This window comes from Echeneis naucrates, chromosome 16, assembly GCF_900963305.1.
Source record: "Echeneis naucrates chromosome 16, fEcheNa1.1, whole genome shotgun sequence".
Taxonomy (NCBI): domain Eukaryota; kingdom Metazoa; phylum Chordata; class Actinopteri; order Carangiformes; family Echeneidae; genus Echeneis; species Echeneis naucrates.
In genome coordinates this window covers 21119696-21144469 of record NC_042526.1, presented here as the reverse complement: position 1 = coordinate 21144469, position 24774 = coordinate 21119696, and the positions used below count along the sequence as shown (strand labels likewise).

At 38.4% G+C, this 24774-nt stretch overlaps 2 protein-coding genes across 10 annotated transcripts in view; one reads left to right on the top strand and one right to left on the bottom strand.

Annotated features, from left to right (window-relative positions):
- fanca (FA complementation group A) overlaps nt 1–17908 on the top strand; it is a 41224-nt gene extending 23316 nt beyond the window's left edge. For 4 of the 6 annotated variants that reach the window (XM_029521966.1, XM_029521968.1, XM_029521969.1 and 1 more), the window contains 17 exons: nt 399–495; nt 1746–1949; nt 2146–2219; nt 2326–2454; nt 2787–2865; nt 3045–3220; nt 3340–3445; nt 3576–3635; nt 3753–3857; nt 4573–4688; nt 4889–5048; nt 5343–5405; nt 6330–6423; nt 6582–6657; nt 6847–6994; nt 15855–15956; nt 16087–17908. In XM_029521966.1, coding sequence (XP_029377826.1) covers nt 399–495; nt 1746–1949; nt 2146–2219; nt 2326–2454; nt 2787–2865; nt 3045–3220; nt 3340–3445; nt 3576–3635; nt 3753–3857; nt 4573–4688; nt 4889–5048; nt 5343–5405; nt 6330–6423; nt 6582–6657; nt 6847–6994; nt 15855–15956; nt 16087–16185 — 1888 coding nt within the window. In that variant the 3' untranslated portion in view covers nt 16186–17908. Of the gene's footprint in view, nt 1–398; nt 496–1745; nt 1950–2145; nt 2220–2325; nt 2455–2786; nt 2866–3044; nt 3221–3339; nt 3446–3575; nt 3662–3752; nt 3858–4572; nt 4689–4888; nt 5049–5342; nt 5406–6329; nt 6424–6581; nt 6658–6846; nt 6995–15854; nt 15957–16086 lie in introns of those variants that run through there. The other 2 variants (XM_029521967.1, XR_003841729.1) reach the window with 2 other exon arrangements.
- On the bottom strand, nt 16320–24393 carry znf276 (zinc finger protein 276). Of its 4 annotated transcripts, none has more exons than XM_029521975.1 (12): nt 24268–24393; nt 23301–23604; nt 22611–22926; nt 22459–22505; nt 21924–22367; nt 19810–19882; nt 19542–19616; nt 19083–19202; nt 18851–18926; nt 18283–18400; nt 18091–18190; nt 16320–17722 (listed from the first exon to the last, which is right to left on the bottom strand). In XM_029521975.1, the coding sequence occupies exons 2-12, from the start codon at nt 23548–23550 to the stop codon at nt 17449–17451; spliced, it is 1893 nt and encodes a 630-aa protein (XP_029377835.1). In that variant the 5' UTR covers nt 23551–23604; nt 24268–24393; the 3' UTR covers nt 16320–17448. The 4 variants fall into 4 exon arrangements, with proteins under 4 accessions (XP_029377835.1, XP_029377836.1, XP_029377837.1 ...); XM_029521976.1 differs by having other exon boundaries at nt 24256–24381; XM_029521977.1 differs by having other exon boundaries at nt 24342–24375.
- Between the last annotated feature and the right edge of the window lie 381 nt (nt 24394–24774).

Sequence of the window (24774 nt, the reverse complement as noted above, 5' to 3'; positions counted from 1 at the left end):
CCCCCACTCTCAGCCACGACTATAAATAATTAAAATAATTAAAAATCCCTACTAATGATCCCTGCATACACTCTGACAATGAGAGCGCCACTGTAATCTACTGCAATGGAGGTGCAATTACACTATTTTAGTACAGCAAAAAAGCATGCTGCATGGGTCAAGCACCCCACTGCTTGAGAAGCACTGCTGTAGAGTAACAATTCACTTAAGCCCTCTCTCTTGCTCTCTTCTGTCTCACTCATACACACAAGCACATACCTGTTTCTTTGAGTCTTCTCCAGGGAAGTTAGATCTGATGACAAGCTCTCAGAATTTAATAGCAAGTATAATCTGACATACTAAGAGCTGACGCATTTTAATGTAAGTCTGTCTGGGCCCAAGTTATTTTTTATTTCTAGGTTGTGTGTGGCAGCTGTCTGTTATGGGTTCTGCAGAGGGGACTTGCTGCCAAAACACCAGCAGCAGGACTACATTCTCAGCAACCTCTATAAGAAGGTGACCCTTTCCGTTACCATGGTTGTTATATGGGTTAAATATTCCCTCTATTCAATTCTGGAGAAGAATAAAACATTAGTAAAAATAGTAAAATATGTAAGTTTACTTGAAAACAGTGAATAGGTGTGTCATTCTGGATAGGACTTATTTATATATATAGTTTCTTCAAAGCTTCCATAAGCACAAGAGCATTGTCTCTGCATTACGTTGTTTAATGACTGTAGCTAATAGCTATTTTCATTATTGTGCAAGGTTTTGGGGTTCTTTTTCTCGTCTCACAAAGCTAGGTCCTTATTAGGACTTCCAAGAAATTAAAATTGTAGCCATGAGTTACTGAATGATCATTTGCAATTTTATTCTATTTTTTAAATCCCTTAAAATTTTACTTTAAAGATTTTTTTAAGTGAAATAACATTACTAAAAGGGTGCACGCATTGGTTTCACATATATTTAATACTAAATGTACCAAGTAAAATAAAATAAAAAAACCTGAGACAGGGTACTGGTGGCATAGTGGATAAAGCATGCAACCCATAAACAGGAGGCTACAAGGACTGTGACACTGGTTTGGCCATTGTCATTTGCTGCATGATATTCCCCGCCCTCACTCCACATTTCCTGTCACTCTTGAAGATGTCCTAACTATTGAAGCCAGAAAGGCCAAGAAAAAAAAATCTTATAAACAACTGGACAAGAGAAAATTGTGAGGGAGTTTGATCCACTCATATCCGAGGCACAATGTACAATATTGTACAGTATTGAACCTTCAAAACACAAAATAGAATTTCTAATGTATTGGTAACCTGTAGTCTCAAATGTAAGACATCCATGTGTACTTAACAAGTTCAGCTAAATAGAACAAAAAAAAAATAAATACTTAATTTATTATGAAGTTGTATTCACTCACAAACTATAGGACTTCACAATGTTGAGTAAACAAAAATACACAAAATTGTAGATTAAAGACTTTATGTCCCTAAGGTAACTCATTGCAAGGATTTGGAATTAATTGTTAATTTGCTATTATCACCTTCCTGTATCAATGTCAGTTAAACATTACATTTCTTGATGCATGCTGGGATCCAGTATTTTACGCTAGCTTATTAGCACCTGCTATACTAATTACTTGCATGTCTGAAATTGAAATAATGTACATAAGGGGGGGTGTTATTTGCAGGTTTCTACCATCTAGCCTATGTTGTAGATTGTATTACATAAAATGCACCATGTAACTGTTTGTCTATGTTTAGCTTCTGTACCTCATCCCAAGATTGTTGCCGGAGGCCAGAATGACTCCCATCACCGCTGAAGTTCGGGAGGCTGAGGACCAGGAAGAGAACCTGTCTGACCTGTGGATCAGTGCCAAAGGTGCCAACAGCTCCTGGAAGAAAACGGCTTGGTATCTGTGGAGACGCAATGCTTTCCAGCAGCTACAACACATACCTAAGTATCAGGTGAGATGGAGCCTTGTGAAATTGTAGAATGATTTCTTTACAGCCTTGGCTCAATGGCTGATATTGATCATTTAGTTGTAATATATATATATTATGTAGAGAGAGATACATTTTGTCTGTATTCTAATAGAAAAATTTAATGATGCTTGATGATGATGACATCAAATAATTACCAATCTCTGTTGTGTTTGTCAAGTTGTCGTTCTCTGAATGGCTGGTCAATGAGCTTAGAGTACAGAGAGTGGAAGATGACTTGTCGGACTCAGAGCGGTAAAGGAAAAAAAAAAAACCCATTCACACATAAGTACGCAATGCTAATAGACAAATAATAGAAATATGAACATTACCTATTACCTCCATGTGTGTGTGCATTTAGTCAGGAGTACCAGCGGTGGGCCTGCATGGAGCACTACAGGTATTGGCCAGAGGAGCTGGGAGGCTGCGGAGGAGACATGAGGAGCACCTTTTCTCATCTCCTCAGTGGCATAATGGACCAGCAGTTCAGGTGGGCACATGTTCATGGAAACAGTATCTTGTTTTATTTACTAACTTGCAAAAGGCAGTTTGCAAATGTTTGAAGGTTGTTTAATTTTAAATAACAGAATTAAACACTTTCTAAGTACAAATGTACAAGATGTAAACCTTTTGATGCAATGCCTGGGACACCTGTATTCAATAGAGAGCAAATGTAAGATGCTTACTGAGTGCTTCTATGTACTTATGATACATGAATACAACAGGCCTCTGTTGTAATCTGTTTGACCTTCTCTAATGAATGTAAATATGCGTTGTTGCTTCTGCCTTTAAAAAAAATGTACTCTTATTTTATGTTAACAGTGACAAAAGCCTGAGAAAGTTGGATCGCATAGAGCCAGTGTCAGGCACCTGTCTGCCAGACATTTTGTCCAGATTACAGGTCTGTTTTGGCTGTGTGTGCATGTGTGACATCACTTCAGTAGACCCAATTAAAAAAACAAAACTGGATTGGATTAAAAAAAAAACAAACAGCATTTGTAGTTAGTTGACCTAGAAAAAAAGTCCTTCTTGTTATAAACTTGATGTAATCTGATTTAAAAACATTGCTTCTTTGTGCAGGAGCTTGTCTATGAGATGGAAGTTACCAACCTCTATGGTGGCTGGAGGGAAAGAGCTGATGTCTTTGACTTCCTTTTTAAGTTTGTATCTCAGAGATGTTCCTCTACAGTGAGCTCAATTTCACTGAATCTCGGCACCCAGCTCAGTCTGCAACAAATAATTGGCACATGGAACAGGTTCTCACACACACACACACACACACACACACACACACACACACACACAAATGTCAATGTACCATCTTGATGATGTCATTTTGTATAGTCACTGAAACCCTCCTGTGCATGTGTGTCAGAGTTCTTGTGACTCTCCCAGCAGTGCTGTTTCTTAAGGTGAAGGTCAAAGAAGGAAAGATGACGCTTGACTGTGACAAGCTGATAGAACATGTCAACCAACATCAGGTGATCAGCTGAATATAATAATCTGTCTTTCAAGTGTGATAAATTGTTTGGAGAAGCTCAGTATTTGCGTTTTAGTACCTGACTGAATAACTGGCATCTTCCTTTTTTTCCTCTTCTCTTTGTGCATCAGAGGAAAGTATGTTCTCCAGCAGGCTTGCTACCCCGCCATGTAACAGCACACTTTCTGAGAGTGAGAATCGCTCTAGTAAATTAAAAGTTAAATGAAATCTACACCATGCTTACTGTGTGTATGGATCTGCTTTGACTTTTTCCAAGATTATGCCAGCTGACTGTGCTTCCTCTGCAGGGTTTGCTGTTTGCAAGTGTGTACTGCGAATGTCCCAGGATAGAAATTAACAAGGCCTGGTCTCAGATCAGTCTCCTCTGCCCTCTGCTCCTGAAGTCTACAGTGGTACCTTTTCTTCCATATACAGAGAACTTAACACTGATGCTTTGGGGATTTTGCATGGGGATCATATAGGCCTTAAAATAATTACTGAATTTTTTTTTTTATGTGGTGTCTTGTGAAGTATTTGCAATACATTCAGACCAGACAGACAATGTCAAGCTGCCAGTTAAGAGAAACAGAGAGAGCACTGGCAAAAAAAGCAATGAGCTGCTGTGAATTAAGTATTTTAGCACCTTCAAAAATGTCCAGTGAAAAAAGGTTAATATCTGCTTTTTAAAGCAAGTAAAATTTGTAAATAAACTTTGGCTGTTTTCAAAGAGTACTTTCTTTGAAAGCACACCTCTAGTTGGTTTTGTTTGAATCCAACAGCTAATCTGTAGAGGAAAATTGTGAGAAGTATTACAACACTAACAAATTTACAAACTGTATTTTAAAAAGAAAGGCCCAATGAAGTGGTGGAAATATTGTCAATATAGATAGGTTTAACTATATTGCTTCTCTGCACTGTCAGCAGTTTAGAAAATCAACTAACTAGAATTACTAGTAATTATGAATCAAGCTTAATTTTCTTGGTTCTCTACATTAGTCGTCTAGAGATGTATTCTGAAAGAATGTAAGGGTGAAAAGAGCCCCTATGTTTAGTTATAATCACAATGGCTTCCCTGTGTTCAAATTTGATATCATAAAAACCCCATCTCTATTTGTGTGTGTGTTTTAGCACTGGTGGGGCTGTTTGTCCCCAGGCCTGACGTCACTATGGCATAGTTTGTGTAATGGAGAACCTCTACCAGAAGAGCTGCAGATTCTCACTGACTGCCAGCACTGGGCACAAAGGTAAAACCTCCCTCTCTGGAGCTATTGTGTTTGATTTGGTGTAATCCAAGATATTCTATCTCAGTCAGCGCAAGTGCTGTTAGTGTGACTGCCTCTTAATGTTCACATTTTAACCAGTTTCCTTTTCCATGTCGGTTTTCTGGTGGTCTATGCAATAGTTGGCTAAGCTTGATTTGGTTTTTAAATTTCCTTGGGTTCAGTTTAGGAAATGGCATGTCGTCACGACTATTTCCTCAAGCTTCAGCTCTTCTATTGGGGTCAAGTCTACATTGTGCCTGGCAAGTTCATGCAGGGGACAAGCAGGGCTTCAGTGAGGCTCTTAATATGCTGCAACCAGAGACAGACTTGCAGCACCAACAGGTGAGTGTGAAAAGATTTTGACAGGCGGTATCAGATCACTTAAATTCTTGCTTCCCTCCAATGGCTCCCTGTCTTTTTAAGAATTGCTTTTAAAGTTACATAACAGCCATACCATTTGAGCCAATGTTCAGCCTTCATCCCTCTGTAGCCTTCTGGAAGACCCAGAGTCAACGAAAAGCTGAAGGCCTCTCAACTCTGGAAAGATTTGCCTGAGGTGTTGAGGCTAACAGAATCAGGCAACCTGTCAACCCACAGTTTATTCATTTACCTTCTGCTGTCTAATTTTTCTTCTAGGTGCTGGTTTTCCTGCTTTTCCTGTGTGTAAATGACTATCTGTCAACATTACTGTGTCCTCAGGTATACATAAAATGTAGTGGAACAGAGTTCGTTAAACCTGGAGCTTCATACAAACTAACATATAAAATAAGGAGGTTTCTGTTTAATTTTTCCAGCATCCTCTTTGTTACACATGATGAATTTAATTGTTGTACTTGTTAATTGTGTCAATCTAGTGGCTCTATTTTTTTTATTTCTTTTTTTTTAAGATTTCGGCAATGATTAGCTTTCTTTATAAGAGTAAGGTGAATATTTATCCATATTAATCTGAGGTTTTAGCAGCAATAGAGGTTCTAATAGGCAGATGATGTTTCTTCTGGACAGAGCCCTTATTTATGCTAAGCTAAGAAAAGCAGATTCATATTAAGTTTTATGAAACTTCAGTAGTTACAAACATTGCAATGGCAATTATATTTATATAGCACCTTTCCTTGCAGGGAAACTCAGTGTTTTACACTGAGAGATAAAATGTAAAAAATATAAATATACATTTGAGAAAATCAAATCAAATCAGAATTATTTATATAGCGGCAAATCATAACAATATTACATCAAGGCACTTTACATATAGAACAGGTCTAGACCAAACTCTTTATAAAATTTTTTAAAGAGACCCAACAGATCCCCCAATGAGCAAGCACTTGGCGATAGTAGAAAGGAAAAACTTCCTTTAAGAGGCAGAAACCTTGGGCAGAACCAGGCTCAGGGGGGGCAGCCATCTGCCTCCCCAATGCACAGCAAACTATAACAAGTTGCACAATTAAAAAGTAAAAGATACGGCTACACACACGGTAAATTACCATTAGCCATTATTAAGTTTCGATTTTGTTTAGCTTCTGTACCTTATTGATTGTAGCTGTAGCTGAAATCAACCAATGCAATATGACACAATGAAACCTTTGAAGATATCATTTGATAAAGGGAGTTGGTGTTTTCTTTCTTTAGGAAAAAATCTATCCAAACATCAAGGATTTATGCACAGACCTTCTGTCTTTGCTGGTGGACTCAGCGGATTGGCTACTCATCTTTAAACCAAGCGGTACAGTCAACATTTTTACATCTCCATTCAACACTCAGCTTGTAGTGAAAATTATTTTAATATGCTTGTCATGATTTGTCTGATTAAGTTGAATGTTCACTAGTCACTCATGATAAATTATGTTCTTTTGTGTGTGGTATCTTTTCTCTCAATTCCAGAGCATGGTGTTTATCAGTCAGTTACTAAGGTCACATCAGATGAGTTTACTCGACTAATGCCCTGGGCTTTCTACAGGTCAGTTTTTCCAAAAATATGTTCCCTTTCTCTTTCCCAGTAAAAGGGAAAGATTTAAAAAATTCAATCTTTCCATTCAGTTGAAATCAATTATGCCCACATCATTCCCAGTCAATCTGTAGGTAAAGCTGTACTTTCTCATACAAATCACTGATGTGCGTGTGTGCATCTCTTTCTCTCTCTCTTTAGTCTGCTGCTCCAGCAGAGTGCTGAGCTGCTCTCCCGAGCCGCACGATGTCCTGGGTTCCTTCCTACTGCCATCACTGCCTACATCCATCTACTGCAGCTGTTCCTGGAAGGAGACACAACTCCAGCAATTGAATTCCCAGATGAGCATGTGAGTGAGCCTGTGTGTGTGTGTGTGTGTGTGTGTGTGTGTGTGTGTGTAGGAAGAATAATGCAGATGTTAGCAATGATATCAATCAGAGTTCCATTCGATTTATCAATCAATCAGACTTTATTTGTATAGCACTTTTCATGTCAGTGGCAGCTCAAGGTGCTTCACAAGATGAAAACAAGGAACAAAGGATTCGTAGAAGACAAATACACATTCACATGCTCATTCACACAAGAATTTTAAAGCATTGGAAATCAGAGGCATTGGGGAAATCTTCCACTCTGTCGTTTGCAGTGGGGGAAAACACTAGAGCAAGTAAAAGTAAGTAAAATAAATAAAATAAATAAGAAAGAGTTGGCGTCATAGAGTTGACTGTGCCTTGGATTTAGGTAAGGATGCTGAGCAGCGGGGATGGAAGGTTAGGATTTGTCCAGTAGAAGTAGGATGTAGAGGGTTTGTAGCCAGATCTTTTGTTGCTTTGTTGAAGGAGTTAGGAGGAAGCGGACAGAGGGTGAGGAAAATAGTGAAGGAAATGTCAGATGAGGCAGTAAGATCCAGTCAGTGGATTTGGGTTAGAAGAGGTAATAGTAGCTGGGGGCCCAGCAGGGGGAGCTCTTAAGATAGACAGACTCTAGGGAGAAGCAGAGGAAGAAATCCAGGAAGGGGAAGTGTATTTAAGTGGAGGGTGTGGCCTGTTTCAGCCTCTTTGCCACCATGCGGTTAGTCTAGGCCTGTGTTGGTGTGTTGATTTTATTTGAATATAGGATTGTTCAGATGAGTTTAGTTGCTGAATCTGCTAGTGTAGCTTGTATTGCCTCCACCTCCTGCACCCTCTATACTTTCATGCCCCCTACCCAAACCAGGGTCTGTATCCCATCCCTAATTTTATCTCCACCTCTTCTATTTCTCCCCCATACCCGAACCAGGGTCTGTATCCCCACCCCGCTTTCACTGGTGCAATTGGTGAGAGGTTAGAGTAGTTGACAGTGGTTCTGCTTGAGATAGTTCCTTTTGTGTTTGTGCCTCTTTGACACCATGCGGTTAGTACAGGTGAGCTGGCCTGTGTTGGAGTGTTGGTGTTGTTTGAGTATAGGACTGTTTAGGTGAGTTTAGTTGCTGAATCTACTAATGCAGCTTGTATTGCCTCCACCTCCTGCACCCTCTATACTTTCATACCCCCTACCCGAACCAGGGTCTGTATCCCATCCCTACTTTTCTCTCCACCTCTTCTATTTCTCCCCCCTACCCGAACCAGGGTCTGTATCCCTACCCCGCTTTCACTGGTGCAGTTGGTGATAGGTCAGAGTAGGTGATTGTCGTGCTGTTTGATATAGTTGTCTTTGTATGAGGAGTGGTGATGGCTGGCATTAGGGGGTGACTCTGGGATGCCAGTGTTCACAGTCTAGCCTTCTGGAGGTGTTGTGGGCCTAACTAGACGAAACACTGGTCCATTTTTTGTCGCACAAGTTTCTTGTGTTTTTTCTAAATAAAGTAAAAAAGATAAGTGCAGTAAAATAGAGTAATAAGGAGTTAGTTAAGAGTTAAAATAAAAAAGAAAAAATTAAATTGATTAAAATTGATTAAGAATAATAAGATATAGCTAAAGAGAGGTCTTGCTTTTAAAAACGTCTATATTAGGACTTCCGGGATGACAGGGAAGCGACGGTCTAACATTGCCTGATTTAAAAAAAAACAAAAAAAAAAACCACATTAAAATCAATAGAAGTAGAAGAAGGGTGAGGGTAAATCAGCAAGGAACTGCAAAAAACGAAGATCCTTTTTCATCGAAAACTAACTAGGCTAACGAGTTAGCTTCAATAGACGAAAGCATGGATGCTATGCAAGCTAACATCATAGCAGAGCTAAGGGCGATTCAAGAAGACGCTAAAAAGGAGCTGATTGACACAATTCTCGCCTTAAAAACCGAAGTAAATGGCTTCAGAGGAGAAATGGAAAAGTGCATGGATGGCATTGCTGGAGATTTTAAAGGGCTAACACAAAGAGTGACGGCGACAGAACAGCGGGTGGCTGAAATAGAGGAGTTCAATGCTGATGCTGATGAAGCCCTAAAGCACACTCTGCGCTGACAAACTGAGCTCCAAGCACGAGTAACAGAGCTGGAGGCCCGCTCCCGGAGGAATAATATCCGAATCCATGGAATAATTGAAGACGCCGAAGGAACCAACATGCAGATGTTTTTGGAGAACATTTTAAAGACTGAACTGCCACTTACAGATACAACCCTTAACATACAGCGATGCCACCTCCCACTCGGCTCCAAACCACCATCAAGTGCAAATCCCAGGTCCATCGTCATGTGTTTTCTGGAATACACAACGAAGGAGAAGGTGTGGCGAGCGGCATGGGATAAAAAGGTATTCGACTTCAAAGGACCACGATTACCCCAGCGAAATTCTGCCAATGCTTATGCCCATAACCCAATCAGAAAAATGTTAAAAGAGAAGGGCTTTCGCTTCCAAACAAGGTACACAACCAGACTCGTTATTTACAAAAGCCCAGACGAAGCTATAGACCCTTGTGTGTTTAACAGAGCATCAAGTGAAATATATGCATTGTATTTTTGTATAGATGATGGCAAAACAGCATTACAAGGTTATCACACTCAATGTTAATGGTTTACACAGCCCCATTAAGAGAAGTAAAGTTATTGCCAAAATGAAACGTGATAAATATGACACCGTTTTCTGGTAAGAAACGCATCTTTCAGATGCAGCGCAGGAAAAGATACGCAAATGGGGTTTAAAAACTTATATTATTCTTCTTCTACAAAAGGTAATTCTAAAGGAGTTGCTATTCTTTTGCCAAACGGAGTAAATTTCCAATTTTCATCACAACAGTGTGACAAAGAGGGACGCTATGTATTGGTTAAAGGACACACAGACCATAAGGAAGTATCTCTGTTAAATGTATACAGGCCTCCAGGCAAAGACAGTTGCTTAATTAAGACTATTTTTAACCTTATTGCAAACAAAACATCTGCCGTCTCAATTTGTAGAGGTGATTGGAATGTATGTCAAAATACAACCCTAGATTCTTCCATTAAAATAAAAAAAAAAAACAAACAAAAACATATCAGAAGAAATATTTGTTAGAAAAATGCTGAAAGAACTTGAGATGATAGATCTTTAGAGGAACCTGTGTCCATTGAATAAGAGTTACACCTTTTTTTCTTTTTTTTCTTTTTTTTCGCATTCTCATCAGGTACATTCAAGATTGGATTATTTTTTTATGTCAAAGATTGACAGACATAGAATTGTTGACTGCGAAATAGGCGTGAAAGACATATCTGACCACGCAGCAGTATGCTTAACTTTACACCTTGATAAGGACTGTAAGGAAACATTATGGAGACTCAATTTGAGCTATTTAAAAAATGGTGAATTTAAAGATTTTGTTGAAAAAGAAATTAGAAATTATATAGACCACAATGATGAAAGTGGAATCTCTCCATGCATATCTTGGGACGCCTTAATGGCTGTTATCAGGGGTAAATTGATTATGTGGTCCTCTGTTAAGAAAAAAGAAAAGGCGAGGCAGATTGATAATTTGACCACAGAACTAACGTCTCTCAAACAAAAACACATGCAAAATAATAGTAATGACCTATTAATAAAAAATACAAAAATAAAGCAAAGTTTAAACAAAGTATATGAAGAACAAATTGAAAGGAAAACCAAATTTATGAAATGGAATTATTACGACAATGGTCCTAAAGCAAAGAAACTTTTTGCTTGGAGAATACGTAAATTACAAGCTGACAGATTTATCCACAAGGTGAATAACCCTTATGACAACAAGATAAGCTATAACTTGAAAGATATAAAAAATTCCTTCGTAGCATACTATACACAATTATATGCTCAACCGCACTCAGTAGATCATGACGCTATAAATAATTTTCTTTCCTCACTTGACCTTCCATCAATAGGAACAAAATGAAAGGCTAAACCGATAAATAACTAAAGAAGAAATCAACAAAACAATTTCTAAATTGAAAACAAACAAAATGGCAGGTGAAGACGGTTATCCTGCGGAATGGTACAAACAATTTCGTCAAGCTATCATTCCTCATCTTCTAAATTGTTTCAATCACATCTTAACAGGTGGAAATATACCAACATCTTGGAAAAGAGCAGTGATTTTAGTCATCGACAAACCAGGTAAAGAAAGAACTGAATGTGGATCATATAGACCAATATCTGTTTTAAACATTGACTATCGAATATTTGCAACAATTCTAGCTAAGACTTGAATTAATAGTTCCTGAGTTAATCAGACACCGATCAATCTGGTTTTGTCCATAATAGACAAACACATGATAACGTAAGACACGCTCTTCGACAAAATGAGAAATATAGAATCAATAGCTGTTAGTCTTGATGCTGAAAAAGCATTTGATTCTGTTGGTTGGGAATATCTTTATTTAGTTTTAAACAGGTTTGGTTTTAATAGTAAATTAATTACATGTATCAGATCCTTGTATGATTCACCATCTGCCAGAATCAAAATCAATGGGGACCTTTCTGACACAGTGCTCCTAGCTCAAGCCATTAGAGAACAGAAGGACATCTCAGGTATTGTTATTTTTAACACAGAACATAAAGTTTGTTTATATGCAGACGACGTCTTTCTGACAATGTCAAATCCCAAGGTGAGTTTTCCCAGCCTTCTGTCTTTACTCCAGGAATTTGAGGAATTTGGTACTCTCTCAGGGTACAAGTTAAATTTAGAAAAAACCCAATTATTTCGTTCAATTACCATCCATCTATAGACACTCTGCTTAAATTTAAGTGGAAAAATACTAATATAAAATATTTAGGAATTCAAACTCCAAAAAATTTAACAAAGTTATTTGAAGAAAATTACACCCAATTGAACTTGGACATTAAATCTGATATGCAGCGGTGGTCCTTGTTGCCAATGAACAGGTATAACAGGATCGAAATAGTAAAATTTTATGTTACAGAGGATTCTTTATCTATTCCAAGCACTCACAATTCAAGTACCTGCCAAGCAATTCTGCGATTGGAACAGAATGATTTTGAATTTCATATGGGGAAAACAAAAACCACGAATAAAGTTTCAAACATTAAAGTTAAGAAAGGAAGAAGGCGGCCTAGCCCTGCCATGTTTAGAAAATTATTATAAAGCAGCCCAGTTGCAGGTGTTGATATTGGTGCGATCCAAATTGAGAGGCTAAATGGAAAGAAATTGGTCAGACTTATTTTGACACTCCTCTTCTGTTGATGCTTAGTGATCAACCTCTCCTTAAAACATTTTTAAATTCACAATTATTGCCTACCTGGATAATGGTACCAATTGAAATCTGGTTTAAAATATTAAAAGACCATGGTATTGAGAGAAGTGCCAAACTTATGAGATGGCCAGCTTATGATTCAGAGTTTTTACCCTCTAAAACAGATAAAGGTTTTATACAATGGTCACAAAAAGGTCTTACAGGCTATTGGGCTCTTTTGGATGGACAGGTTTTGAGGAGTTTCTCGCAGCTTTTAGAAGCTTGCAATTTGCAAAAACATGACCAATTCTGATATTTCCACTGAGACACTATTTCAATAGAAACATTAAACCCACAGATAATGAAGAAATTGGACTTGTCAAGATGTTATTAGACTCCTGCAAAGGTAAAGCTCAGAAAAAACAAATGGCAAAAATATATACACGCCTGCAGGCTGCGACGTGTGCCTATCTCTCTCTTTCTCTCTCTCCCTCCCACTCCCTCCCACTCTCAACCCAATCGGTCAAAGCAGATGGCTGACCCCCCTGAGCCTGGTTCTGCTCGAGGTTTCTGCCTATTCAAGGAAGTTTTTCCTTGCCACTTTTCCCCAATTGCTTGCTCATCGGGGAATCTGTTGGGTCTCTTTAAATAAATTTATAAAGAGTTTGGTCTAGACCTGCTTAAAAAAAACGTGGGAGAAATAAGCTGATGTATCAGTTTCTGAATAGGATTGGTCAAGCATATGTAATATTACTGCCTACATCTTCATGTGTGTGGAGAGAGTTTTCATGGAAAAACATAGTATGTTTCTTTATAACACCATATCTTAAAAGCAAACAGCATAGAGATCCAGACAAGGCCCATTGTTGGAGAAACGGTGGTGAAGTCACAGCGGGACATTATCATATTTTTTGGAGCTGTGTTAAAATAATGCCTTACTGACAATGATATGAGAAGAAATCCAAAACATCATAGAAATATCATAGGACTGGCGCTTCCACAAGACTTTACAAAACTATACCTTGGCAATTTACCTGAAAATCTTAAAAAAATCAGACAAATACCTTTTGTCAATATTTTTGGCTGTTTCAAAGAAAGCCATAACACAGAAATGGCTGTGTGAAGTGTTCCTATCAAATCAGACTGGACACAAATCATAACGGACATTTCCGAAATGGAAAGACCGACATTTTCAATCAGGCTTGCTACAGAGAAATGTAAAAAATATTGGGAGAAATGGGAAAAATATTTGATGCAGAGAAAGATATAACTTTATCATTATTATTATTTTTTTCTTTTCTTTTTGTGTAAAATTGTAAACCAAAACTTTAAATATGTGAACTGTGTACCTTTTTATATACTTCTATGCGTGCAACCTGAATGCTCTGTTTCTTTATGTTGAAGTCTGCTGTTCAGTTCTTGTGTCTTAGGATATTATTAGAAAAAATAAAGTGGAAAAAAAATAAATAAAATAAAAAGGTCTATATTCTCTGCTCACATCTTTAGGCAGTCTGTTCCATAGGCATGGCCCATAATGATAAAATGAGGCCTCACCATATGTTTTGTTATTGACTTTGGGAATAATTAAAAGGCTGCTGCCTGAAGATCTGAGAGTTCTAGAGGGCTCATATGTTAAAAGCAAGTCGGATAAATAACTGGGCTAGAGATGTTAAGAGCTTTAAAAACCATTAAAAGGATTTTAAAATCGATCCTGAAGGAGGTAGGTAGCCAGTGCAGAGACTTTGAAATTGGTGTAGTGTGGGCTCTCCCTCTGGTCCTCGTTAAGACTTGTGCAGCTGAGTTCTGTAGTAGCTGTAGTGGGGTGGTGGTTTTTTCCAGAGAGGAGAGCATTACAATAGTCAATTCTACAAGCGATAAAGGCACGCATTAATGTCCCTAAAAACAGCTGTACTCTGGCAATATTCTTAAGGTGATAAAAACCTGTCTGGTTATATTTTTGACATGGGGATTGAAACTTAGTTTTGAGTCTAAAATTACACAAAGGTTTTTAACCTGCTCAGATGTGTTAAAACCAAGTTCGAGTTTCTCTCTGTGTGCTTCAGGACTGATGACAAGTACCTCTGTTTTGTCCTGGTTGAGCTGAAAAAAGTTTGCTGTCATCCACGATTTTATGTCTAAAATACATTTTAAAACGGTGTCTATAGGCTCAGTGTGTTTCCCCACCTGCAAAAAGAAGATCATCGTTGTTAAAATCAGAGGCTTGACAGTGTTGTATAGCTGACCTTATGGTGTCTATTTTGGTTTTAAAATGGGCTGCAAAACCTTCACATCTTGAGTAGGAAGAAATATAGCTTGAGTGGTTAAGGACGGGGTTGATTAGATGGTCTATTGTTGAAAAGAAGATTTTAGGATTGTTCTGGTTATCACCAGACTTTGAGAAGTGGGCTTGTCTTGATTGTTTTACTGCCCCATTGTAAATTGTTAGCTGTTCATGGTATATTTTGTGATTGATGGTTAGTTTGTTTTTCCTCCATCTTCTCTCTACTGTTCTACATTTTCTCTTCAGTTTTTTGATTTTGTCATTTCTCCAGGGGTGTATTGGATTAGATTTCACTCTTTTCAGTTTTCAGTTTTTATGTGGCAATAAGAGTGGACTTAAGTTTGCTATTAAAACTGTCAACAATAAAATCACAGGAGGAGAATGGAGTATCTGGAGGGTTGTTTTTTTGTAAAAGATGGATAAAATTTGCATCCATTTCCGGAGCGAGATAGTGTTTCCTCACAATTTGCTGTGGAGTATCTTGCTAACCCTAACCCTTGCTATGTTGATTAAAATCCATGCAATTTAGCATATTTAAATATCAATGGTATAAGAGTCTGATTGATTGTCCACATGTTTGTTAAAATCACCTATGATAATAATCTTTTTGTAGTTTGTGTGGATAATAGAAAGGACTTCTGAAAGATCTGAGATAAACGAGCAACATCTTTTAGGTGGCCTGTACACAGTCATACATAGTATGGGAGGGCTGTTGAAAACAAAAACATGGCGCTCAGATTGATCTTTAAAATCCATTTTTTCTAACAGGATGGATGCTGTACCTCCACCTTTTTTATTTGTCCTGGTGGAGTATATGAAGTTGTAGTTTGGTGGGGATGCTTCAATGAGTGTTGCAGGTCGTTCTGCGCTGAGCCATGTCTCAGTTAAAAACATACAGTGGATGTTGCTGTCTACAATCAGGTCATTGATGAGAAATTATTTCTTTGATAGAGACCGGACATTTAACAGAGCCATGTGCAGTGTATATTAGCAGATGAATCCATGGTGCGTGGTTTTTGTCTGTGTACAGGCCTGAGATTGTTGTATTTGCTAGTATGTCTGGTGGTGATTAGGACAGGGATAGATGTAGGTTGGGTGTGAGTGCAGGTCATTACTTTATCCTTTTAGAATTTTCTGTTATTACTGCATACATATTTTCTGGATGTATTCTAGTAAAGAGTCTGAAAAACACTATATTTTCACTATAGCATTTCTAAAACAACAAATCTAGTGGTGGGCTAATTCATTTTCACAGTACTGTGTGTTTGTGTCTCTCTCTCTCTCTCTCTCTCTCTTTTCTCCTTCTCTGTTGCCTTCTTCAGCAGCAGCAGCCTTCCCAGATTCTGAGATGTGCCAAGCAGTTTCTTCTGAGATGGATCTCACAAATATCTCCTGCTGCTCTGTCCTCCTGTCACCTTCGACAGGTGACCAATGCACATGAACGCTTACATTTCCCCTTTTTGTAAAACCTTCCTATGACAAGATCTAATCTTTTTTGTCTCTTATTGATCGCTTTGTCCTGCCTGGTTTATACCGATGCGCTTCCTGGTCTAGCTGGAGTCTCAGTGTGCAGACCTGGACCCAGAAGTGGCAGCAGCTCTCTCTGTGCACCTCCATCTTCAAAACCCCAGCCCTGTGATGGACTTCCTCTGAACAACCTTGGACTGAGACAATCTTTGACATTCATGGTTGTGGACTAATGAAAGTGGTTCTTACATCAACAAAGGAAACATTTCCCCCTGTAATATTTACATATATTAAATACTGTTGACACTCAACTTTGTCAAAAGATTCTACTTTTATTTACATCTTTTGTACATAATGAACATAACTTTACACATGTACATCTGAAGCCCTTTTTTATCGTTTACAGTGCAGAGATAAACTGAGCACTGTAATAACTTAACAAAAAATATTGACCTAACCAAACTGAACTGTATGTTTTTGTGAATCATTTTACGTAAATAATTGCACTGTGTGGAGGCTCCACAGTACTTTCCAAGTGACTTAACATGTATGTGGATAACAAGAATATCACATAAGAGTTAAGTAAACAACTCTGTTTAGGTTACATAGTTGTTTACGTGGGCTACTATGAATATCATGCAAAATAATCTTTACAACAGAGGCACCAAAAGTGGTTGTTTCTTAAAAAAATATATAATACTAAATCAATTAATCTTTAGTATTTTTTCTTAAGCAATGTAAATCTACAACCTAATGATCTATTTCAAGATAGGTTTGTATTATTATTGGTGTAGTCTGCATTGTTATAACCACCGACCTGTGAACATAGGATGGCAGGAAACACCACCACACAATTTAGTGGTATGTATGGCATTAGGAGTTGGTCACAGCCTTTGAACATATCAGAGATGTTACTGTGAATTAAAATCCAACATTCCCAACTCTGAACTCTTCACAGTGCAAGCATTTAGTTTTGGAAACTTGGGTTAGCTTTTATTGTGAAGTAGTACCTTTTGATTAGCTCTCTACCATGGAAACAACAGGTATCACTAAGAAGTCCAATCTCAAAGATTAATGCTTAAATTGTTTCAAGTCTATTGTACAAAGTTATGTTACTGTGACAATGAAGATTCTTAACACCTGCACTCTCCAGCATCACTGCATCATCAGTCAGTGTTATACATGAAGCTACTGCTGTAGTTAATGCCTTAACATGTGCTTCACTTGGTCAAACAGGGTCCTGACAATGGGAGATTCATTTTGGAATGAAAATCATGGGTGGCTGACCTTGAGGTGACTGCTGTGTAACTGGTACTAGACTGGGTACTATCCACTACAAAAAGAACTTCTGTTTTGGAACTATGCAGAAAAGGAACTGCAGTCCAGGTTTCCAGAGTCGCTTCCTTTACAGTTTTATGTACCCCTGCAGCAGACCTAGACTCTGTGCCCTCATCGGTCCTGGTCTTGCTGTATTACCTCCCCGGTCAGAGTGATGGTGTGTAAGTCCGAGTATGGCTGATGCTCCTGCTGGTTGCTGCCTCTCTGAGCCTCAACATGAGTCAGGGGATGGACCATGGACATGTGTACATTCAGATTGTGGGGCTTCTCAAAGCGCTTTCCACATATAAGGCATGCAAATTCCAGGTCAGCTTCTGCCTTGTGTTTGGTCATGTGGTATTTTAGTGATGCACGCTGGCGACATTGGAAGCCACACACTTCACACCTTCAGGAAAGAGAAAATTTGAAACGTCACCTCTTTGTAACAATCACTTTACTCGTGTACACAGAAGTTTACTTTTCTCTTCAGAGTGAAATGACTCATCCTACGGGGAAAAAAAATAAAATAAAAAGCTACTCTTCAACCATTTCATTTTGTACATTCCTCCAAATTGTGTATCTTGAGAGTGAAACGAAGGGGCAATAAAAAAAAAAAACAGATGGACTGCCACTTAAACTAAACCAAACTAAAAAGCCTTTTCTGACTTAGCTAAATTGTTTTTTAAATGAATGGTGAATTTTTTTTTTCATTAACGTTCATTTTGCAACATAGTTTAAATATAATTGTTGAAGTTGCAATGTGGCTGTGCTTACTGCAGTGGTTTGGCTCCTGAATGCCTCATCTGATGGACTGAAAGGTGTTTCCTCTGTTTGAAGGTTTGACCACACTGGTCACAAATGTAGTTCCTCTCCTCTGGAAAGAAGAGGGGAACGCGCTTCACCACAAGCTAACAAGACCCAAATATTACTAAGATTGTTGATAACCTAAAATCTTGTTGCCCTCACCTGTGTGAATGAGCTTGACATGTCGCTGCAGGTAGCGGTCAATCATGAAAACCTTGTTGCAGCCGGGATGTGGGCAGGGTCGCTCTCTCACCTCCTCATGATGCTCCTTAATATGCTTCTAAAAATCCACCAGAGGAGAAATTAGACTATAATACTACTGAATTCATGAATAACTTTACATTTTAATAATCTTTAAAATCTGGCATCCTTCATTCCAAATGTGAGTTGTAAACAATAAGAAAGCACTTATGCCACTTGTTTGCTGCATGAAACTGACAAATATTTAAATGTTCATTTCTGTCCATGGTCAATCTGGAATAGTATGAAGGACAATGAGTGTCTCATCCTGGGGTAAATTAAAAAACAGTGACACATACACAAAATCCTAAGGCATCTTAAAATGTTCTCCAGAGCATATAGTATCATTCTTTTGGCACAGGAAATTTAAATAGCTTGCTACAGGCAAGATATCAAATAGTACCCTGCTTATACACACCATCATTGATCAGTTAATAAACATGAAAAGTGAAATGAGAGTGGCATGGTGTCAGGGTCTGTGAACTCTGACCTTCAAACCATCAGGAGCTCTATAGACAGCAGTGCAGCCCTGATATGGACACTTGTAGATATTTGGCAGCTCCTCTCTTAAAATAAAGACAGTAATTTGTTAGTGCATTAAAGCTGTTGACTAAAAATAACTTGACAAATTATGATCTCTTGCTTCCAACTGAATAAAGACAAGTAAATATGAAATGTTATGTGTTGATTTAAGAAATTACTGGACAAATGTGGCTACCCACCCTTTAGGTTTGAACTTGTTTTTCCATCCTGGTTTGGGTCCAGGTTTTTTTTTTATTTTAAGTTCCTCTGGGGCCTTTGGACTTCGTCTTCTTTTGCTGGGGACAGTCACCCTGTAAGCTCTAAAAATGGTAAGAACAGTGAGTAGTAATGATAATAATAAAAATAAATGTACATATAGGCGCCTTGCAAGGCTCTCAGGGTCACCTGACATAAATAAAAAAAAAAAATCAAAAATATAATGCAAACAAAATATGACATCTTGATTATGGGTAAGCCAATCTGAAAAGGTGTGCTTTGAGACGAGATTTGAAGGTAAACTGAGATGCTAAGTCCGGATGTCTTGTGGGAGTGCGTTCCAGACTTGAAGGGCAGAGCAGCTATGTGACTCTTGGAATTTAAGTCCCATGGTGGAGAAGCAAATACACAGAGTGAATACATCTATGCTGTAGAATACAGACCTCTTATCTGAGTACTGCTTGTTGTCCGATAACCCTCCTTTTCTACTCTCCTCAAACTCATTGTCAGAGATGAGCCTGGACACACACACAGGTCTTTTATTTAGTGGAAAGAATAAAGACAATAATCTTAATCTAACTACTGCTACTACTACTGACTCAACCTGAGAAGTACAAACAACTTGAAAGTTTGATGATTTTTCCCAGACACTGACAATTATAAAAAGGGAAAAACTACAATCAGATGAAATAGATGAACTGTGTGACTTACCTGTTAGTTATCTCAATGTCAGCAGTGCTGTCCTCCAGCTGAGCCAGGGCAGGAGAGAAAGCTTCTTCCTGACCTGCCAAAAATGATTAAGAGTCAAAGATTCACACAGACATGCCACAAGACAGCAGTTGAGAGGGTAAATAATCTTAAAGTTTCTGTCAGTGTCTGCAGAATGAAGAGTTATCAACATATCTATGTCTCACGTTGTGTACAGAGGAACCAGAGTATTTCTAAAAGTTGGCTGCTGACCAACAGGTGATATGGGAAACAGTTCAGTTCTATTGGTCAATAACCATGCACCAGCTCAGTTGAACTGAACATGAAAACTTCAGCAGATCAAATGTCTCTAGAAAACTTGTAGAAAGGCAGAATAAAAAAATCAGCATTATGTTAAATCATGCATTTCATTTGTTGTTGAGTTTGCCTTAACATTCAGACAGAGGTGTTCCTGTTATTTACCCTAATCTGATTGAAATAAATAACTTAGAGAAATTAATAGTTCATTTAATGCATATGTACACAATTTAGCATAAAGTACTAGTCGTTAACTATAAACAAAACATGGGCTGTAAACTGTCTAGTTTACCATTACATATTGTCTCCAACTGAAATAAATTAATTAACAGAAAAACTTCTCAGTTTAACACAATACAAATCGATAATATCACAAACTGCAACTGCAGATGAATGGCTGCCTCCCAGAGACAAAATAGTTGTTTGAACCTTCATAAAGGTAAAGCAGGTATTCAGGACTGTTGCATTCAACTGTTAGTCAAGTCAGGTGTTCCTATTAAAGTGCAGATAAAGTTGGGCAATCTTGCTCCCAACCGGCTACAAACGACCTTGAGTGCAAGGAGCATGAATAAAATGTTCACAGAACACTTATCAAGTAACATGATGCCAATTCTGTGTGGCTGTTCAGAAAAAAAAAAAAAACCAGCACACAGAATGAATCCATGTACCCATGTAACAAGGAATTAAAACCTGCCTCTGAAACTCTCCGTGCTCCATTTTGAGATGACTGCATCACATCTGTGTGTATCTTTCAACTGCACATTCATGATGTCAAGCTCCTGTTCTCCCACATCCCAAAGTTCTCGGCCGGATTGAAGTCCAAAGACTGAGGAGGCCACTAACCTTTATAAATGTGACATGGGGCATTAAGCCGCTTGAAGTAGCTATTGGAAGATTGTGAAATTTTGCCATAGTCATAATTGCAATCAGAGATACTTTATTCCCCAGGGGAAATTTTGGTTTGTTACAGATGCTCCAGAATAGAATGAAGAAATGAACACGGTTAGCAACAATAGTCAACTAGACATTCAGTCTGATTGATTGGTATTAAGGATGAAAATTGGTCAAGAAAACATTATCTGCACAATTACACCACCACCACCACCAGTCAGGATTATAAGTAAACTCTCGAGACTGTTATGTGTGAAAATCCAAAAGATCAGTAAATTCAGAAATACTCATACCAGCAGGCCTGACACCAAGATTTACACATATTAATTAATAAAAGACAAAGTGACAATAACGTGACAGGTAAATCAACAGGGTCTCGTGCTGATGGCACTTTTCAGGTTTCAGAAGTCAAGTCAAGTCAAAGAAGTCTCTCCCAGTTCCTCTCCTCTCTCTCCCTGTCCTCATCCTGCAGGTGGTGACTCATCTCTATCCCATGTTCCTGCAACACCTGCTGGTCCCATATAGCATGAATTCTGTATTACAGCTCAACTCCATGAACTTCATGCAACAACATGTTCCTGCCTACACCCCCACCCTCCAATGCCTGCCTGCCTGTCTCTCTCTCTCTCTCTCAACCCAACCGGTCCCAACCCAACCCAACCTGCTCTATATGTAAAGTGCCTTGATGTAACTTTGTTATGATTTGGCGCTATACAAATAAATCTGATTTGATTTGATTTGATTTGAAGTATTTTAACATGAAGAGAAATTTGTATGATATCATCTGTTGTCAATAGTCTGATTGCCACTGACACAGTCTGATTAATCAACTAGTTGCTGATTTATTTTTTAACTCAATATAAATATCACCCCAAATGTAGCTGTAAAAGCAAGATGCAGCTTGAGAATATAGTGTTAAACCAAAATACCTTCATTGTTGCTGGCCCAGTCGGCCAGTTCTGTGCTCCGAATCTGTGCTGCACCTGCTGGCAGATTGCGTTGTGCCAGAGTACTTAAACTTTCTGCTGGGGTCTTTCCAAATCCGCTGGGCTGCTTTACTTCATCTTTGTCCTTCTCCTCCTGCTGCTGCAGTTCTTCTTCCTCCTCTGACATCACTACATCATCATTACGACTCTCCAATGCACCACTGCTGAAGTTCATTGCATAGTTTGGAGTAGTGGCAGTGGTACACTGAGTGTCCATGATATATCTGTGACCATCAGCACAACCCCACACGGTTTTGACAGAGCCCCAGCACTGGTCCCTGAGCACCTCCTTCAGGTCAGGGCAGGAGCGGCAAGCCTCTCCGTGGTGGTGAGCCCAGGACACTAGACTGTGGAGGCACTCGGGATCTGAGGTAATGAATGATGGCACTGAAAGAAACGAGCAGAAAGTTTCAAAAAAGTAGTACAGTCGATTAACTTGTCATTCATAAAACAAAAACAAAGAATTGTTTTTATTTACCTCTTGAACCTTGATTTACTGATGACTCTGGACACTTTGCATTCTTCCTGAAAAAGACATAATTCTTCATATTTGTAAAATTTCCAGAGATATTAGAAATTCTTGGAAATAATTCAAGACTTAAAAAAAAAGGAAATTTGATTTGCACTCACCAACTTTTGAGATTCTCTTTAAAAACAGGTGGGAGGTTGACTCTTTGCAGGAACCTGATCAGGATGCTGTGACACTTGTAGAACTTAGTGTGACATTTCTTACAGATAAATTCAGATAACTGAGGGTCACGGTTCAACTGAACCCCAACCAGTCTCTGAAAATCTGAGTGGAATAAAAGGGGTGTCTGTGCTGCAGTATCTGACTCATTATCTATAATATTGATGGAATCTTGGGACCGCCTGTTAAAGGCATGCCGAAGGCTGCGTGGAGAGAACTTTCCATGGCATAAGCGACAAATCGCTGTTTGAAGTCTGCCTGTGGAGAAAATAAACAAAAAAACTAAACAAAACACTAACATAAAGAAGGATGGATCTTCAAAAATAAACAAGCCTGCTTGGGGTACTTGAACAAAATGGCTAATATCTTTCATTTTAATTTCTTTATCTTAATTTACGCATTTAAAGTCATGTGTATACAAAACTTTTTTATTTTTTTTTATTTTATGTTACCAGAATTTATTTATTAATTCACTAGGCAGCACTTTGTTAAAATTATCCACTTCAAAAATTAACTACTACATTGATGTGGACTTTCTAGGTGGAAGCAAGTGATGTTTTATTGCAAATGCACTGGTGTGACTTTTATGTAACTTTCCATCATTACATTAGGCACAACACTGAGCCACTCACCCGAACACTTTGACTTAGTCTCTGGATGTTTCTGTGTGTCATCAGCAGCTGCCACACCAAAGTTCAAATCAACAGTATTATCCATGGCAGCGTTACTATGGTAACATTTGTTTGTGACTGGAACAGGCCTTCGAGGTCTCCCTCTGTTTCCAGATGTCCTTTTTTCTTCAATGACATTTACTGTCATCTGTGTCCTGCTAGTCTGCTGAGAAGTTTCATATGACCTTGAACGTCTACCTTTCTTCTTCATGGCTTTTTGGACCTTCTGCAGTTGATCCCAATGATGGGGGCCTACTGCGATTGCCTTGTAAAGATTTACAACATAAAACAAGTTTTATTTAGTTCATTCAAGTCCAGTTTTGGAGCTTTTTATTATTTTTATTCAAATTAACATTGGTTTGAAAAAATTTTTTATTACTACCCTTATGGCATTAATTGATTACCAATATGTGTGTGTGTGTGTGTGTGTGTGTGTGTGTGTGTGTGTGTGTGTGTAGATTTTGATGTATTTGCCTTGCAGTGACCATCCTATTTCCAAACGCATTGGGCATTGCCATGCTTTTCCATACTTGAAACCTTTCAGTCAGGTTGTTGTTATATTGTCATGGACAGCGATATTTATTTTAACAAAACTTAATTTACAGTCATTTAATTTGATTTAGCTTACTAAACCTATATTTTCTGCTAAATGTAATGATAGTGCTATTTAATATACAATTTTACAAGAAATGCGGGGTTTCTTGTGTTTGCACAACGTTATAAGAGAGAGAAAAAAATTGTAGTAAATTTAACTATTAGAGTAAGTTTTTACAGTTTACATTACGACACATTACATATCACTGGGTGCTAATTTCTCCCGGCTAGCTTAGCTTTAGCAGCCTGACTGATATTGCAACGTTTGTTTTGTGGCATCAGAGAAGTAGTTTATGTTTGTTTGTAAATAAAGCAGTCTTACAGTGCATCCTACCGTAACTGTCTGTAAATCCTAGCACTTGGAGAACATGTATGAACGGAAAATTTGATTTTTCATAAGCCAGGAACCTTTTCTGTGGTTCCAACGATGCTACCAGCTGTAAACAGTAGAACCCGGAAGTACAACTGGAGGAGAAAACATCAGGAAATGTGATATAGCGCCACTCGCCGTCGGTCTCAGAGCTACTGCTAGAGCTACCGTCCATCCATCATATAAACCGACTCAGGCGCTTAACTGAGGATCTTTAATATCAGCAAAGACCAAAGATAAACTCTGGTTTATTGTCCACTAGCTGAATCCATCTTCATCTTCAACATTTCATCCTGGTATAACATTCTCACAACACGAAAAACATTTTTTTCGAACTCTCCCGACCAGCAAAATAATCTGTTTATTCCAAACGCCCGCTTTCTGAACTGCAGAGGGCCCCTCTCAACACTGCTGCCAGACAGTTGGCCCAGAAAACCAGTCTACCAATGGCAGTCTTCAGCATATCCTTTT